Source organism: Chrysochloris asiatica, unplaced genomic scaffold (genome assembly GCF_000296735.1).
Source record: "Chrysochloris asiatica unplaced genomic scaffold, ChrAsi1.0 scaffold00110, whole genome shotgun sequence".
Lineage (NCBI taxonomy): Eukaryota > Metazoa > Chordata > Mammalia > Afrosoricida > Chrysochloridae > Chrysochloris > Chrysochloris asiatica.
In genome coordinates, this window is record NW_006408628.1 from 9,922,238 (window position 1) to 9,937,599 (window position 15,362).

Consider the following 15,362-nt stretch of genomic DNA (forward strand, 5'->3'; position numbering starts at 1 on the left):
ATTAGGCGCCCGGCTGCCGAGCTGGTAGGTGGGCCGGACGGGCGGGTCAGTCTGGCTACGCGCCCTCGTGTCCCTCTAAAGAGGACCCAGAAGGACGCTTTTCCACATCCTCTTGCTTTTAACTCCCCTTGAAGCCTCGGTTTGCGCGGTCGCCGTGAGCTTTTGGTACTACCAGCCACCTGAGGCTCTTCCGCTTCCTCTTCCCCTCAGGCTCCGCCCCCGGCGTCCCGTGGCCATGACGACGGCCCCGCGGGACTCCCTAGTTTGGAAGCTCGCGGGGCTGCTGCGGCAGTCGGGTGAGTGGTCTTCCATCTGGGCTGGGGAGACGTGAGGTGCATCCTACTTTATTGAGCCACGCCCCCATAAAAATCACTCAGTTATGACTGCTTAGGGACACGGGGGTCTGGATGTCAGAGTTCATTTATATCTTTACTCTTCCACGGTCCAGGTGCTGACAGTATCTTTTGTCTTTGACGGTCTAAAGCGTCGCCATACTTCAAGGCCAAACTCCAGTGTAACTTCCTCTATACGTTCTCTGATAATCTCAAAGGGAAGTGATCACTACTTAACTATAAACTCTGAGGAGCTGGGGACTGCCCATAATCACTGGTGTGTAGCAAGACAGTAACTACGTTAAGTGCCCTTGAGTCTGTTATGACTTATAACAACCCTGTATAGGGTTTTCAAGGAGTGGCTGGTGGGTTTGAACTGCCGACCTTGTGGTTAGCAGTTAGGTGCTTGATAACACTAAACCAGGACTCCTCATGAAGCAGAAAGTCTCATCCTCCCCCGAAGCAGCTGGCAAATTTGAACTGTTTACCTTGAGGTTAGCAGCCCAATGCATAATCCACTATGCTACTAGGGTTCCTTTGACATTAGGTGTGTTATTGTTAGGTACCATCGGGTTGATACTGACTCATAGTGACTTTATGCACAACAGAACCAAACACTGCCCGGTCCTGCGCTAGCCTCACAATTGTTGCTACACTTGAGCCCATTGTTGCTGCCACTGTGCCAATCCATCTCATTCATGGTTTTCCCCTTTGTTGCTAACCCTCCACTTTACCAAGTATGATGTCCTTCTCCAGGGTTTGTTTTCTCCTGAAAATAGGTTCGAAGTATGAGAGACGAAGTCTGGCCTTCCTGGCTTCTAAGGAAATTCTGGCTGTATCTTCCACCACAGAGTTGTTTGTTCTTTTGGTGGTTCATGGTGCCTTTAATATTCTCCAACACCATAACTCAAATGCATCAGTTCTTCTACAGTCTTTATTCATTGCCCAACTTTCCCATGCAGATGAGGTTATTGAAAATACCATGGCTTGGGTCAGGTGGACCTTAGTCCTTTTCTCTTAAACACTTTAAAGAGATTATGCTCATGTCTTGTGACATTAGTTGAAAAACATTAGGTTTGGAGTCCGACTGGGTTGTAATTCCAACTCTCTCAAACTTGGCCAAGCTGTGTACGTTTTTGGAGCCTCAACTTTTCTCCCAGTTAAATGGCATAATGGTTTTATTTACCTCAAATGTTGTTACGGGAATTAATTTTAATTCAAGTAAAGTGTGTGGTATAATGCTTGTACAAATAATGTTACTAGTGGTGGTAGTGTTATTGTTCTAATTGCTGCCCTCAGTACCTGGGTGTGGTGGCGCTGCAGCAATTGATCAATAGATGGTTGGCATTACTTGAAGTAGCATACACGTTGACTTTGAGTTCAGGCAGAAGTAGCAACTGCCTAGTAGTTATCTGACCTTAATCAAGATTCTTAATTACTTTGAGCTTCAGTTTTCAAGTCTTTCAGACAGAACTGGTAGTGCCTCTCTTTTAGAGATTATGCTGCCCTTCTCTCTGCCTCTTCCTCCAGGGGACGTGGTCCTGTCTGGCTGCAGCACGCTGAGCCTGCTGACTGTCACCCTGCAGCAGCTGAACCGCATGTTTGAGCTGCACCTAGGACCATGGAGTCCTGGTCAGATAGGCTTCGTGGCTCTGCCCTCCCACCCCGCCGACTCCCCAGTCATCCTCCAGCTCCAGTTCCTCTTTGACGTACTGCAGAAAGCACTTTCACTCAAGGTCCCAGGGATGGGAGTGGGCAGCACTTATCAGGGTGGGGGGCTGGGGGCTGGGTCTAGGACAGGATGCTATCAGGGCTGCAGGTAGTGGCTGGAAGGAAGTCTTGCTGAGGGAAGAGATCTGCACTGCCTCCCTGACTTGAGTGCTGTTTCTTTTAGCTGGTCCACATCCCTGGCCCCAGCCCCCCAGGGCCCATCAAGATTTTCCCCTTCAAGTCCCTTCGACAGCTGGAGGTATGGGGCCTGGGCGGGCTGCTGGTATACAAAACCCAGCTTGACGCAGTCATATTGGGCATGGGGGCCGCACTGGAGGGTAACTTGCTCTGTAGTGACGTGTCCACTTTTCCATTTCTTGCATCTGGGCTTTGTCAATTTCTCCCTCCACCTGCCACCTGGAGAGGGGATGAGACCTTTGTCTTCCTTCCTTCCTCTCTTCCTGTCTAGCTCCACAGTGTCCCCCTCCACTGTCTGCGTGGCCTCCGTGGCATCTACTCCCAGCTGGAGACCCTGATTTGCAGCAGGAGCATCCGGGCTTTAGCGGTAAGGAGGATGGGGGTGGACCCATATGTCTGTCTCTGATGTCTCCAACTCTGCAGCCTCCCTCCAGGGTCCTTGCTTTATCCTCCACGCTCCCAGAGCACCCTGCACCTGCCCACATACTGCACTGTATTGTAAATCTTCTAGCATCTGACTCCTCACTTGGGGATGGGGATCTGAGCTTTCTCAAAGCCTGCACCTCCAGAGAGAGTCCGGTACATGAAGAATGGGTGGTAGAGCTGGGTTGGATGTGGGGAGGGCTGAGAGTGGAGGTGGTGAACCCCCATCTGCCCCTCAGGAACTCCTCTCTGCCTGTGGCGGTGACCTCTGCTCTGCCCTGCCCTGGCTGGCGCTGCTCTCAGCCAACTTCAGCTACAACTCCCTGAGCGCCTTAGATAGCTCCCTGGTGAGTACCACAAAGGGGAGGCAGTCGCTGACTGCCTAGGGGTGTGTCTTTCAAGGAGACCAAGACTCCCTCTCCCATCTCCTCTTTTTTTATGTTACTTGTTGTGGATTGGGTGGAAGAGTACAGAGATGGTCAGCTTTCCACTCAACATTTCATGCATATTTTATTTTATCTCTTTGATTACAATCCCCTCAATGTAGCATCACTTATCCCACTTCCTCCCTGGGTTGCCTGTTGCTATTCGTCCTCCTTTCCTAGGCCTTCTGAACTGTGTCCTTGGGTAGATGCTGCCCTTTTGCTCCCAGATGGTTGATGATTCTGAAGTGTGCATGTCTCCCCAGTGTTACTATTCCTCCTATAGACGTGTCTGTTGATTAGCTGGAAATGGAATCAATTCCAGACTTGAAAGGTGGCTAAGGGCCCTACTCTCTAGGCCAATTTCTAGCCTATTAATAAGTCTGATTTTTTTTTTTTTTTTTTTTTTATGATTTTTGAGCTTTGTTCCACATTTTTCTTCCACGGTATTGAACACCTTCAAGTGTGATTCCTTTCAGAGCAGCTGACCGTAGTAGTTGGACACCATCTAATTGTTTTGGTCTCAGGGTTGTGGAGCCTATTGCTTGCATGTTCCATGAGGACACTGGGCTAGTTGTTTCTGTGCATCTTTGATTTGCATCACTCTTCTTTCCTCAGGATGGGGAGAGACCAGTAATTGTACCTTATTTAAATGGCTGCTCAGAAGCGTTTAAGTCCCCAGTTGCTACTCACCAAAGCAGGATGTAGAACACTGTCTTTGTGTACAAGGTAATGAGGCCAGCTGACCTTTCTCTACCACCTCCGTCTTCCTCAGCATCTCTTGTCAGCTGTGCGCGTCTTGAACCTGAGCCACAATCAAGTCCAGGATTGCGAGACCTTCCTGATGGTGAGTGTGGGTAGCCTGGCAAGGCCAGCGGCTTTGGCCTTTCTTGGCCCTAATCCTTTCTGCTGGGCCCTGGTTCTTGCCCTGGGGTGGAGCCACATCTGGGAGATAGTACTGTTTGGAGACTCCAGCTGTAGCATAAAACAAACCAGAGTTTAAATCTCGAAGTTCTAATAGCTGTGTGTCAGGACTACCTACTTTAATAGGATTCAAACGAGTGGGAACAGACTGCATAGCCCAGCACCTAGCTCAGAAAACGTAGTAGGAACTGTGATGGTTACAATATGGCAGGAAGATGAGACTTTCTGCTCCCACAGAGACCTACAGCCTGGGAAGCCCTTCACAGGCTTTAACAACAACGGCACTGTGATGGTGGTGAATGATGAGGATCTCTTTCTCATTGCCCGCCTTCTGTCCCCCTAGGACTTGTGGGAACTACACCATCTGGACATCTCCTATAACTTCCTGCGTTTGCTGCCCAGAATGGGACCCTCAGGGGTCGCTCTGGGGACCCTGATACTGCGAGGCAATGAGCTCCGGAGCCTGCTCGGTGGGTGGGGCAGGAGGATGGGGGGATGAGGAGCGGGGGAGTGTAGACTCAGCGTTGGGAGCAGTAGGCTGGGTACCTCATGCCTCTGCTCATGCCTTTGGAGCCCCACTGGGTTATACCTGGCCAGGAGGTGCTCTGCCCCTCACTGCCCTCTCCCCCGTCTCCTTCCTTCTTCACACAGGCGTGGAGCAGCTGAAGAACCTGCGGCACCTGGATGTGGCCTACAACCTGCTGGAAGGGCACAGGGAACTGTCGCCACTCTGGCTGCTGACGGAGCTCCGCAAGGTGAGACTCGGGGTTTCAGGGGCCGGCTCTGTGGCCCTTTCCACCTTGATGATTTGCTCAGTGGCCCATCTTCATAATGAGAGGGCCGCAGGCCCACCTTGTTCTCCTCGTCCTCCCCTTCAGCTTTACCTGGAGGGGAACCCTCTGTGGTTCCACCCTGCGCACCGAGCAGCCACTGCCCAGTACTTGTCGCCCTGTGCCAGGGATGCTGCTCCCGGGGTGAGTGACCTTCCTCCGTGTTTTTCTCGTTCCCCTTTCCTGCCAGTCCCACCCCACCCTGCCCCCTGTTGTCTGTCCCCTACCTCATCCCTGAGTAAGGATCAGGAGGACCTGGGTCACTGTTATAAAGTCTTGGTGTGGTACTGTAGGTAAGCACTGGATTGCTAGCCACAAGATTGGCAGTTCAAACCCACCAGCTTCCCCTTGGAAACCTTATGCAGGGCTTCTATGAGTCGGTATTGACTAACAACAGCAGTGCCCTCTTAGCTTGGTGGCCTTATAGGGTGTGGAGCTCCTGCTCGACCTGGGAGCACACCCAGGGGCTGGCTTTCCACCATGACCCTCTCCCTCTATCCTTTGATCTTTGCCTAGTTCCTTCTTGATGGCGAAGTCTTGTCACTCACCGATTTTCAGGTCAGTGTGGTGGAGGATGGGAGGGCAAGGGCTGATCTGGAGGGACATGAGGGGATCTGGAGGGATGTGAGGGAGCAGAGGAGTGTTGGGGCTAAAGCTCTCCCTGGTCAGTTGGCAAGTAGGATCCTGTCTTCTGACCTCTTCCTGTTGTCACACACCAGACGTCCACCTCCTCAGGACTTGGTCCCGAATCCCCACCTATGCCCGCGCCAGTCAGGAGTACCACTGAGACTTCAGGTGGCCCCGACTGGAGTGACAGTCCTTCCTCTGGGGGCGTTGTGGCCCGGCCCCCACTTCGGAAGGTTAAGGTGAGTGGTGGCCAAGCTGCCTGTGTCCAGGGTGGGGTCTCTGATGACCTCAGAAGAGTAAGGCCTTGTCCTTGCTGTGGGGTGGGGGTTAGGTTGGGTTGGGTTAGTGGCCATGGATGATGGACCCTGGCTTTTGTAGAAACGTCTTTCTTCTCCCCATCTTCAGAGCCGAGTGCGTGTCAGGCGGGCCAGCATCTCCGAGCCCAGTGATACTGACCCAGAGCCCCGGACTCCAGACCCCACCCCGGCTGGTGAGTCACTCTTCCCCCACAGCTCAGCACATGCTGATCTTTCCTTTCCTGTGAAGGGATGGGTTGTTGTTGTAAAGTGCCGTTGAGTTGGTTCTGACTCATAGCGACTCTGTATTGGGTTTCGACCCTATATAGGGTTTCTGAGGAGCAGCTGGTGAGTTTAAACTGCCGACCTTGCAGTTCAAACTGACCTTGAGGTTGAGTGCTTATCCTATAGCACTCCACCAGGACTCTGAAGGGATGGGAGGAGGGGCTTTATCTTTGGTGGGATGGAAGGTCGTAGGCGGAATCTCTTCCTTTCTCCTTTTAGTTTAGAGAAGGGAGAAGGTGCTACTCCTACACAGCCTTTTATAATACGCATTAAGGAGCATTAATTTCATGGAGTGTCAAAAGTTGTCAAGCATTTTATTTTATGGCCAGATACATTGGGGAAATGCAGGGTGGGTGGAAACTAAGCATGTTTCCCACCTGCAGGAAACCTGTACGTTACAAATCTGTACACGGAGCCCTCGATGTGCCCATGACAACAGTGTCCCCTCGAACATATTTTAGGACTGGTGCTGGGGGAGATGTTAGCCTCCTTCTGACAGATCCCCTGGCCTCTCACCTTCTACACCTGTAGTTCACAGTGAGAAGCAACGCTGGCATCATCGGGGGTGGATGTGGTACAGTGCGGCCTTGGTAAACTGTGCCTTCTCCCACCTGGCCAGGCTGGTTTGTACGGCAGCATCGGGAGCTCGAGCTCATGAACAGCTTCCGGGAACGGTTTGGCTGTGACTGGCTGCAGTATAGGAGTCACCTAGAAACCTCTGAGAATCCTCCTCTGGCTACCTCACAGACCTCCAATGTCAGCACACTGCCCCCGGGTACCCTGGGCCCAGAGCCTCCCCCTGGCCCCTCACCCCCTGAGAAGGAAGCCCACAGCCCTGGGCGCTCACCACAGGAAACATCAGAGGAGGTCAGGGTGGGGCCAGAGCCCCAGGAGGAAGAGGAGATGGGGGACCTGGAGGAACAGGGGCAGAATGAAGTGGAAGGTGAGTGCTCCGGGGTAGAGCCACGAGGGAAGATGGGGGTGGGGAGATGCTGGTGTATCTTGGGAGGGCTCAAAGAGCCCAGATTGACAGTGAGGGTCTTTGGATAGAAGCCTGCCCACAGAAGGGCAGAGCTTCTGGGGGCTTCTTCCCCCCTCCAGTGCTCTTCTCTGGGTCTCTCTGCAGCGGAGCTTTGCCGGCCCATGTTGGTGTGTCCCCTGGAGGGGCCTGAGGGTGTGCGGGGCCGGGAGCGTTTCCTCAGGGTCACCTCGACCCACCTGTTGGAGGTGGAACTCCAAGCAGCTAGAACTCTGGAACGGCTGGAGCGTCAGAGTCTGGAGGCTGCTGAAATGGAGCTTGAGCCCCAGACCCAGAGAGAACCGGCACCTGGTGTGAGTGAGTGGGGGTCACAAGAGGTGCTGGCCTTTGTTCTGGAGCCAGCTTTGACAGCTTGGTCCTCCACTAGTGTTTCTGGGTATTGTGAGGGGAGCTGTGGGGGCGGGGTGGCCCCAGAGCTGTGGGAGGGCTCTGCAAGGACAGAACTGCTGTACCATAGCACGCGTGTCACCAAAAGCCTTTGTGTGGGGCCTAGAGCTGCCACTTGCCTCCATGTTCCCAGTGTCAGCCCGATGCCTCCGGCCTCCCTCTGGTACTTCCCTCTCTCTTCCTTTGCAGGACCCGGGGCCACCCCCCATCCTCAGGCTGCGCTTCTCCTACATCTGTCCAGACCCGCAGTTACGGCGCTACGTCGTGCTGGAGCCTGACGCCCATGTAGCTGTCCAGGTGGGCCCAGGCTTCTGGCAGATTAGGAGGTCCAGCAGGAGTGGCTTCCAGCCCCTGCTCACACTGAAATGCCCGCCTCGTTTCAGGAGCTGCTTGCTGTGTTGACCCCAGCCACCCCAACAGCCTGGTATCAGTGTGGGGAAGCAACAGACCCTCTGAGGGACAGATGCCAGTGCTTGCGTTGTGGCCATGAGTTCCAGCTAGAGGAGCCCAGGTTGGGAGTGGACAGTGAGAATGGCTGGAGGCCTCTGTTTCAGAAGACTGGTACGATCCTGATGTTGACCTCTGGCCCATGCTCACCAGAGGGGAGGAGGAACCTGGCTGAGGAAAGCATGCTTGTAGTGGGAACAACTTTTCAGCCTGAAGTACAATCTAGGAAAAAGAAATATACCTACTTACTACGTTTACCCCCAAAAAGAGAAAGAAAAATTGCACTCCAGCCATCTTCTCCCTTCCAAGTCAGGACACACAGTCTCTGTGACTAGGCTTAAGCACACTTATTTTTTCATAAGGTGAAGGCTTTCTGTAAAATGTGGCTAATGTTTCAGAAAGGATGTAAGGCCTAGTGAGCCCTCACTGTAGAGTTGGCTTGTGACGCTGCCCCTCTGACAGGACTGGCTGTTGAGTAAGATGCTCTGGAAGTTGGATCTGTCTGTCCTTCCATGACTGACCTCGTAGGCTCCTTGATAATGTTGACTCGTGTTTCATGGCATCTCATCACCCTTTGTCCTTGAGACCAGGAGGTTTTGCTGTCATAGATGAGTCAAAAGCACTGTCTTTAGGTTTTGGAAACAGATACATTCTTAATGATATCTGTGTTGAAACATGTGATTTTTATGAGTCACTTTTCTCTTGTTTGGCAGCTGTTGGAGCAGGAGGTGTCTTTCTTTCAGAAAGTGGATCTCTGCTGCATTCCCCATCTGCTCTGCCTCAGGCGGGTGTAGGCCCCAGCAGGTCCGGCCATTTCAATGTGACCGTAAGGCATGTAGGAGCCTTGGTGGCAGGCACAGCAATTCGAATCCACCAGCCACTCTGCAGGAGACAGATGTAGCAGTCTGCTTCCGTAAAGATTTCTAGTCTCTGAAACTCTTGGGGACAGTTGTGCTCTGTCCTGTGGGGTTGTTACGAGTTGGGATCTACTTGAGGGCCGTGGGTTTGGTTTCAGTCTGGTAAGGTGCATGGAGGCAAAGGTCCTCCTGACTTGCAGCTCCGCTGTCTTGGATAGAGTTTTCTTTATTAGCTGTTGTGAATTGGGTGAAGGTGTATACAGCAGGTCGGTTTTCCGTTCAGCAGTTTCTACCCAGTTTGTCTCATGTCACTGACTCCACACCCCACAGTGTAACACCCTTTCCCCCACTTCTTCCCTCTGTTAACTGATTCCATTCCTCCTCCTCCCGCTTCTGAACTGTGCTCCTGGATAAATGCTGCCCTTTTGATGAAATGGTTGATCGTTCTAAGGAGCGTGTATGTGGTGATATTGTTCCTCTTTTAACCTTCTTTTGTTTGGTTAAAATTTGAGCCATGGGAGGGGAGTTCATCTTCAGACCTGAAGGTTGACTGAAGGCCATAGGACTGAGGTCCACCAAGTAAGCCTGGTCTTTTCTATGCTTTTGTTTTGTTCCACATTTTTCTCCTCCTCTATCCAGGACCTTCATACGACCCCTTTGACAGCATCTGGTAGTGCCGGCTGGGCAGGCACCATCTAGTTTTTCTGTCTCATGGCCGTGGAGGCTGAGGTTCGTAAGGTCCCTTAGCCCATCAGGCTAATTGTCTCCACTTGCCTTTATTCTTCTTCCCTTTGGTCCAGGAGAGACCAATAGTTGCACCTTAGATGGCCACTCACAAACTTTTCAAACCTCGCTTGCTACTCACCAAAGTAGACTGTAGAGTGTTGCCTTTGTGGACTGTGTTATGCCAGCTGACCTGGGGGTCCTCCAAGACTGGTCTTCATTCCCTCAAGGTGTTGTTGTTGTTGTGAAGTGCTGTCAAGTCAGTTCTGACCCATAGCGACTCTGTATAGGGTTTCCGAAGAGCAGCTGGTGAGCCTGAACCGCCAACCTTGCAGGTCAAACAGCTTTGCAGTCTGGTGCGTTAACCCACAGCGCCACACCAGGAGTCCTAAGGTGGTGTTAGTTATGTTGTAAAACTTTTCCATAACTTTGCCCCTGTGTGCTTTACCACACTCATGGATTTACTAGCAGAATAGGTAAATCCCTAGAAACAAATAATCTCTGTCAAACCTGCATATATTTGTGGGCATAGCCCCACTTTCTCCCACACACATTCAGCCTGTGTGTCTGTCCAGCCGTGTTCTCAGGGATCATTGTTTGCCTCTGCCATCTTTAACTCTGCACTCCTCCCAGAGTCGCCTTCTGCCTCTATCATTTTGGTTAACCTCCCTCTGTGGTCTCTTGCTTTCCCCTTCACATGGGGGTTTTGATGGGAACGAGCTTGGGGAATACTGATGGTGCAGTTGTTAGCACACTGGCTGTTCACACAGTGTATCTTCTCTCTGCCGATGTGTGTTCTGTACGTGTTACCTCATTGCCTTTATTTACAGATGAGGGACCAGATGCAGAGAGCTTAGTGCCTTGCCTTAGATTATTCAGCCGTTAACTGATGGAGCTTGGACTGGGACTAACCAGTTTTCCCCTTGCCATCCCCAGTCCATTGATATCCAGTCTTTTAGAGACATAGCAATGTGGTACTTGGTTGGCCCAAGATGTGGGAGCCTGGACCTCCCTGGAAGGGCCTCACTTCAGGTTTGAGGAGACTACCTGCTCCAGGTCTTGGGAAAGGATGTTTTGTGGGTTTGGAAACAGTGGGTCTGGCGTGAAGCTGGAGATACGGGAGCACAAGAGCGTGGCTGTGGTGCTGTGTTGGGGACTCGGGTCTGCCCATGTCTTTTTACAGATCATCCTGCTGTGTGTCCAAACTGTGGTAGTGACCATGTGGTTCTCCTGGCTCTGCCTCCCAGCGAGGAGCAAAGACACGGGGAAGAGTCCCCCACTTGCTCTCCGTCCTCCAGCTCTGTCTGCGACTCCTCTGGCCACAGTGACCCCAACACCAGGATCGACAGTGTCCCGTTGCAGGCACCTGTCTCCCAAGACCACCATAGCTGGAACCTTAGTCCCCGTGAGTGTAGACAGGCAAGCCCCAGAGATGGTGGCTGGGGGAGGGAGGGCCACAGCCATGGGCTTCCAGTGCTGATGGCCCTTCACTGGCCCCCAGCCCCTGACCGCTGTGGCCTCCGCATGGTGGACCACCGGCTCCGGCTGTTTCTGGATGTGGAGGTGTTCACGGATGCCCAGGAGGAGTTCCAGTGCTGTCTCAAGGTGTGTGCCACTGGCTCTGTCCCAGCACCGCACACCGAGCTGGAGCACGCACACCGCAGCCACCAAGTCTGGCTTCGGAGTGCAGCTCTAGCAGGAGCCGCTATCGTGGACTGCTCCCAGACATCTGAGTCTCGCGGCTCTGTGGTTGGACCTTCTCTGATGATCACAAATAGCTGATGTTGGGCCCTCCTCTTGGAGTGTCTGTTAGAAGCTGGGCTCTAAGGAGCTAGAGTAGGTCATCATGCCCTGGGGCCCATACTCTCTGGGAGAGACTGGCAGGGTTGTACTTTCGGAATGGGTTGTGAGGCTCAGATCTCATCCTGCCCATGCTGGCCAGGGACGCCCTCCTAGGGAGGTGTGTTGAGGCCCATCCTGATTCATGACTTATGGAGTAGGGAAAGCGGTCTTAGGTAAAGGGGGCAGTGTGTGTGTGGAGGCAGGGGAAGGCCTAACTCTTGGGTGAAGTGCTGTGACAAGCAAGGACATAGGGGTGGGGGCAGAGGTCCAGAGAAGACTCTGAAGGGGAGGTAGGGACCATTTCAGAGCAACCTCGCATGTCTGTCAAGGCTTTGGACTTTACCCTGAGGGCCATGGGGAGCTATGGAAAGATAATATGAAGTGGGGGATATTGATCAGTTTTGTGGTTTAGGCCAGCCAACTTGGCCGGGTGTGGGGATGGAGTGGAGGGCCAGGGAAACCCACTGAGAGGTGATGCATCTCACCTCTCACATCTCCCAATGCTGCCTCCAGGTGTGTGTGGGAGGTGGGGGCTGGGTGGAGGCAGGGCTGGGGGTGGAGAGCGAAGGACAAACCTGGCAGGGCTCTGATGACTTAGATCTCACAAATGACTCAGCGCTCAGCTTGCGCCTGCCTCCCTGGTTCTGTGTTTCTGTTTTTTGTCAGTTTCCTCTCCCCTCAGGTACCACTGGTGATCACAGGCCACACAGGGGAGATGCTGTGTCTTGTGGTGGTGTCTGACCACAGGCTTTATGTGTTGAAAGTGACAGGGGAGATCTGGTGAGTAAGCAGGGGTACAGCTGGGGAGGTTGTGGGGGGACTCTGCTCTCATATACCCTCACTCTTTTCTGTCACTCTGGCCCCTCACCGTCTCCCCAGTGGGCCTCCGGCTGGCTGGCTACAGCCGACCCTGGCCATCCCCCTGCAGGATCTGAGCCGTATAGAGTTGGGCCTGGCAGGACAGAGTCTGCGGCTGGAGTGGGTGGCCGGAGAGAGCAGTTGCATCCTACTACCCCGAGATGCCAAGTGTTGCCGGGCTTTTCTGGGGGAGCTCACTGGTGAGACAGGAGGAGAGACAGTATGGGTAGGTGGGCGGGGCCAGGGCAACAGGGCCCAGGGCTGAGCCCCCATGTCTGCACCCAGCAGTGGAGACAAACTTGCATCTGTTGAAGATGATGCTGATGTCTGGCAGTATGGGGCAGGGGCAGGTGTTGGGGTGGCGAGGTTGGAGTGGAGGAGGTCAGGGTCCTCTGTGGGCTCCTCTTCTTGCTGGCCCGCCCAGATGTCTTGCAATCTCTGCCCCCCACCTGGAGGAGCTGCGTCAGTGCCACAGATGAAGTAGTGACCCCACAGCACTGGCTCTGGTGAGTCCATGGGGTGGGGGTGCCCCGATGGCAACCCTGGGAACACAGATCCATTCTTTGTAAAGCCCCAGCCGTACTCCTGCTGGACCCTGCCCTCAGATCCATACCTTCCCTAGGCCCTGCGCCTCCTGCCTGTCCCCTCCCTCTCCCACTTGGAATCCCCGGCTAACCTCCTTGTCTGCGGTGCCCCCTAGGCCACTGCTGGACAAAGACTCCTCCTTGGAGGCTCCCCGCTTCTTCTACCTTCGGGTGTTCCTGGTGGAAGGTGAGGCCACTGTGCTGCAGTGTTTGGGGAGCCTCTTGGGGACTGTCCATTCTTGTCCCCAGCACCTCTGTAGTGCTCCTGTAGCAGGTATCTCTCCTCCCTCTCGTCACCTCTGTGTGCCCTGTCTCTCTTGGGGGCGGGAGCTTGCAGCTGCCTGACCTCAGCGGCCCAGACACCTTTGCTGTCAGGTTTATTGGTCTCTGAAGTGGATCTCTGACTCAGAGGTGGTGGGGGTGGAGGGAAAGGGGGAGGCTTAGACTGCCTTTCCGAGTGGGGAGGGCAGTGGCTGGGTTCTTCTTGTCTTGGGCCTCTCAGGTTTTGGAGGCTAGACATTCGGAGTTTGGAGAGGGTGAACTCTGGCCCCCAGGGGCTCACGTTGCTCTGTGGCCCCTCTGATGGTGGCCTTCTTGACTCCGGAAGCTGCTAATGCTGACCTGGGACTTGGGCTTCTCTGGGTCCACCCAGGTTCTCACTGGCTTTCTCCCACCAGGCCTCTCTGTAAGCCCTGTGTCCCTACTGCTGACTCTGTCCACCCTGTACCTGTTAGATGAGGATTCTGCAGGGTCCCAGGCAGAACCTCCGACCCCAGCAGCATCTGGCGAAGCCTTTGAGCCGGCAGCTCCCTTTCATGTCAGGGAGCAGCAGCCCCTCAGCAGCCTGAGCTCAGTACTGCTCTACCGCTCGGCCCCCAAGGACCTGCAGCTGGTCTTCTATGATGAGGTAGATGGTCAGTGGGGGGAGGTATGGGAAGTGGGTCTAGGGAGGAAGCATGGAGCATTGGAATGGGCAGTCAGGGTGGAAGAAAAACAGAATTGGGTGAGAGGAAGTTGGGGAGCCTCACTGGGTTGGATGTGGAGGCAGCTGTCAGCTGTGGGAGCCCCGCTGTGTAGTGTCATGTGATTTTCAGTGAGTTACTTGGTCCCTGTGAGTTTGTGTCTTAGCACCTGCTGTGTACCAGGCACTTGAGCTTTATAGCCACCCCATGAGGTAGGTGCCATTACTAGTCCCATTTTAGAGATGAGGAAACTGAGCCTTCAGGATGTTAAGTTCTCTAGGTCACAAGTGCTAAAGCCTAGATTTAGATGCATGCAACTTGACTTGAGAATTTCCATTCTGATGACAAGGAGGGTGTCAGAAATAGAATGATCAACCTGAGAGCCCTTTGGAGGTTCAGACTCAGGATGTTTTATGGGGAGAGACACAGAGAATGAGCTAGGAGGAGCAGCAAGTCCCTACAGAGCCCTCCCTGTCCCCATGCTGGTGTGGCCCCCAGTGAGTCCCACTCACTAACTGCCTGGCCTGCCAGGTATCTCGGTTGGAGAGCTTTTGGGCGCTCCGTGTTGTGTGTCCGGAGCAGCTGGCGGCACTGCTAGCCTGGATCCGGGAGCCCTGGGAGGAATTATTTTCCATCGCACTCCGGACTGTGACTCATGACGCTCTGGAACCTGACCGGTGAGGCTTCCACCGCTGCCCCCAGACTTGGCCTGGAGCACTGACTGCCAGAGCTGCAGACCTTCTCCTGGGCTCTGCCTCTGGTTCAAGACTGGTGATGGACTTCTTCATTAGCCTTTGGCGCTGGCCAGTGAGGCCCCGGATGACCCACTAGCTCTGGCCTCTGGAAGTTGTGGCCCAGGGGACAGGCTAAGTGGTCGGTTGGAATGTTTTCCTTGCACTTTTTCTCAGGTGTCAATAAAGTTGTTCCCATTGCAGATGTCACAGGTGTTGGGTGTACTTAGTAACGAGCGGCTTTTGTCATGGCCTCTTCTAGCAGGAGCTCCTGACAGGACTCTTCCTGAACAAGTTGCCCACGCTCCTGGACTTTACTGTGAGACCAGGCCCACGCTGGCCACTGCTGATTGGATCAAAGAAGAACACCTGACTCTCTCCCCACCCCCGGACAACTGGTCTTCAGGCTGGCAGTGGGCTGAGATGTGGCCCGACGTGGAACTCTCTGCCAGACAAGTTAGATTCTTCCTGGAAGTTATGCTGGGAAACTGTGGAGTGCAGGCCATTGCAGTGGTGTGGAGTCGGAAGGGTGGGACAGGGAGTGAGCGGGTGCTGAGGAATGGTGGCCTCGGCTGGTCCGCTCTAGCCACCTGTCAGTCCCTCCTTACTCTCAGCCATGTGGTCGGTTGGCGGTGGGTTTTCCCTCCACCTTGGCCTCTCTGGCCACAGTAGTTGGCTCAAGAGTGCTCATGTGACCCAGTTTGGCCCAGCAAGGCCTCATTCTGGGTTTTTGCTGGAGCAATAGGAAGAGGCACTTCCTTCCCATGTGGCAGTTGTGAAATGACACGGCAGGAGCTGCTGACCCTGAGGACAGAGATTCCTGAAAGTGGAAATGTGCAGAGTAGAAATCAGAGCTGGGAGGGGAGAGGGCAGGCCAAGTCCTGG

At 53.9% G+C, this 15,362-nt stretch overlaps 1 protein-coding gene across 1 annotated transcript; it reads left to right on the forward strand.

Annotated features, from left to right (window-relative positions):
• The first annotated feature begins 223 nt into the window (after positions 1-223).
• STK11IP (serine/threonine kinase 11 interacting protein) lies at positions 224-14,427 on the forward strand. The gene is made up of 25 exons (XM_006867870.1): positions 224-296; positions 1,863-2,068; positions 2,227-2,301; positions 2,512-2,607; positions 2,903-3,010; positions 3,861-3,932; positions 4,353-4,479; positions 4,661-4,764; positions 4,888-4,983; positions 5,356-5,397; positions 5,559-5,705; positions 5,872-5,956; positions 6,667-6,990; positions 7,174-7,387; positions 7,438-7,441; positions 7,663-7,770; positions 7,857-8,034; positions 10,684-10,905; positions 11,002-11,105; positions 12,025-12,122; positions 12,222-12,400; positions 12,625-12,706; positions 12,901-12,971; positions 13,462-13,691; positions 14,278-14,427. Exons 1-25 carry the CDS (start codon positions 236-238, stop codon positions 14,425-14,427), a joined length of 3,183 nt encoding a protein of 1,060 aa, XP_006867932.1. The 5' UTR covers positions 224-235.
• Positions 14,428-15,362: the final 935 nt, after the last annotated feature.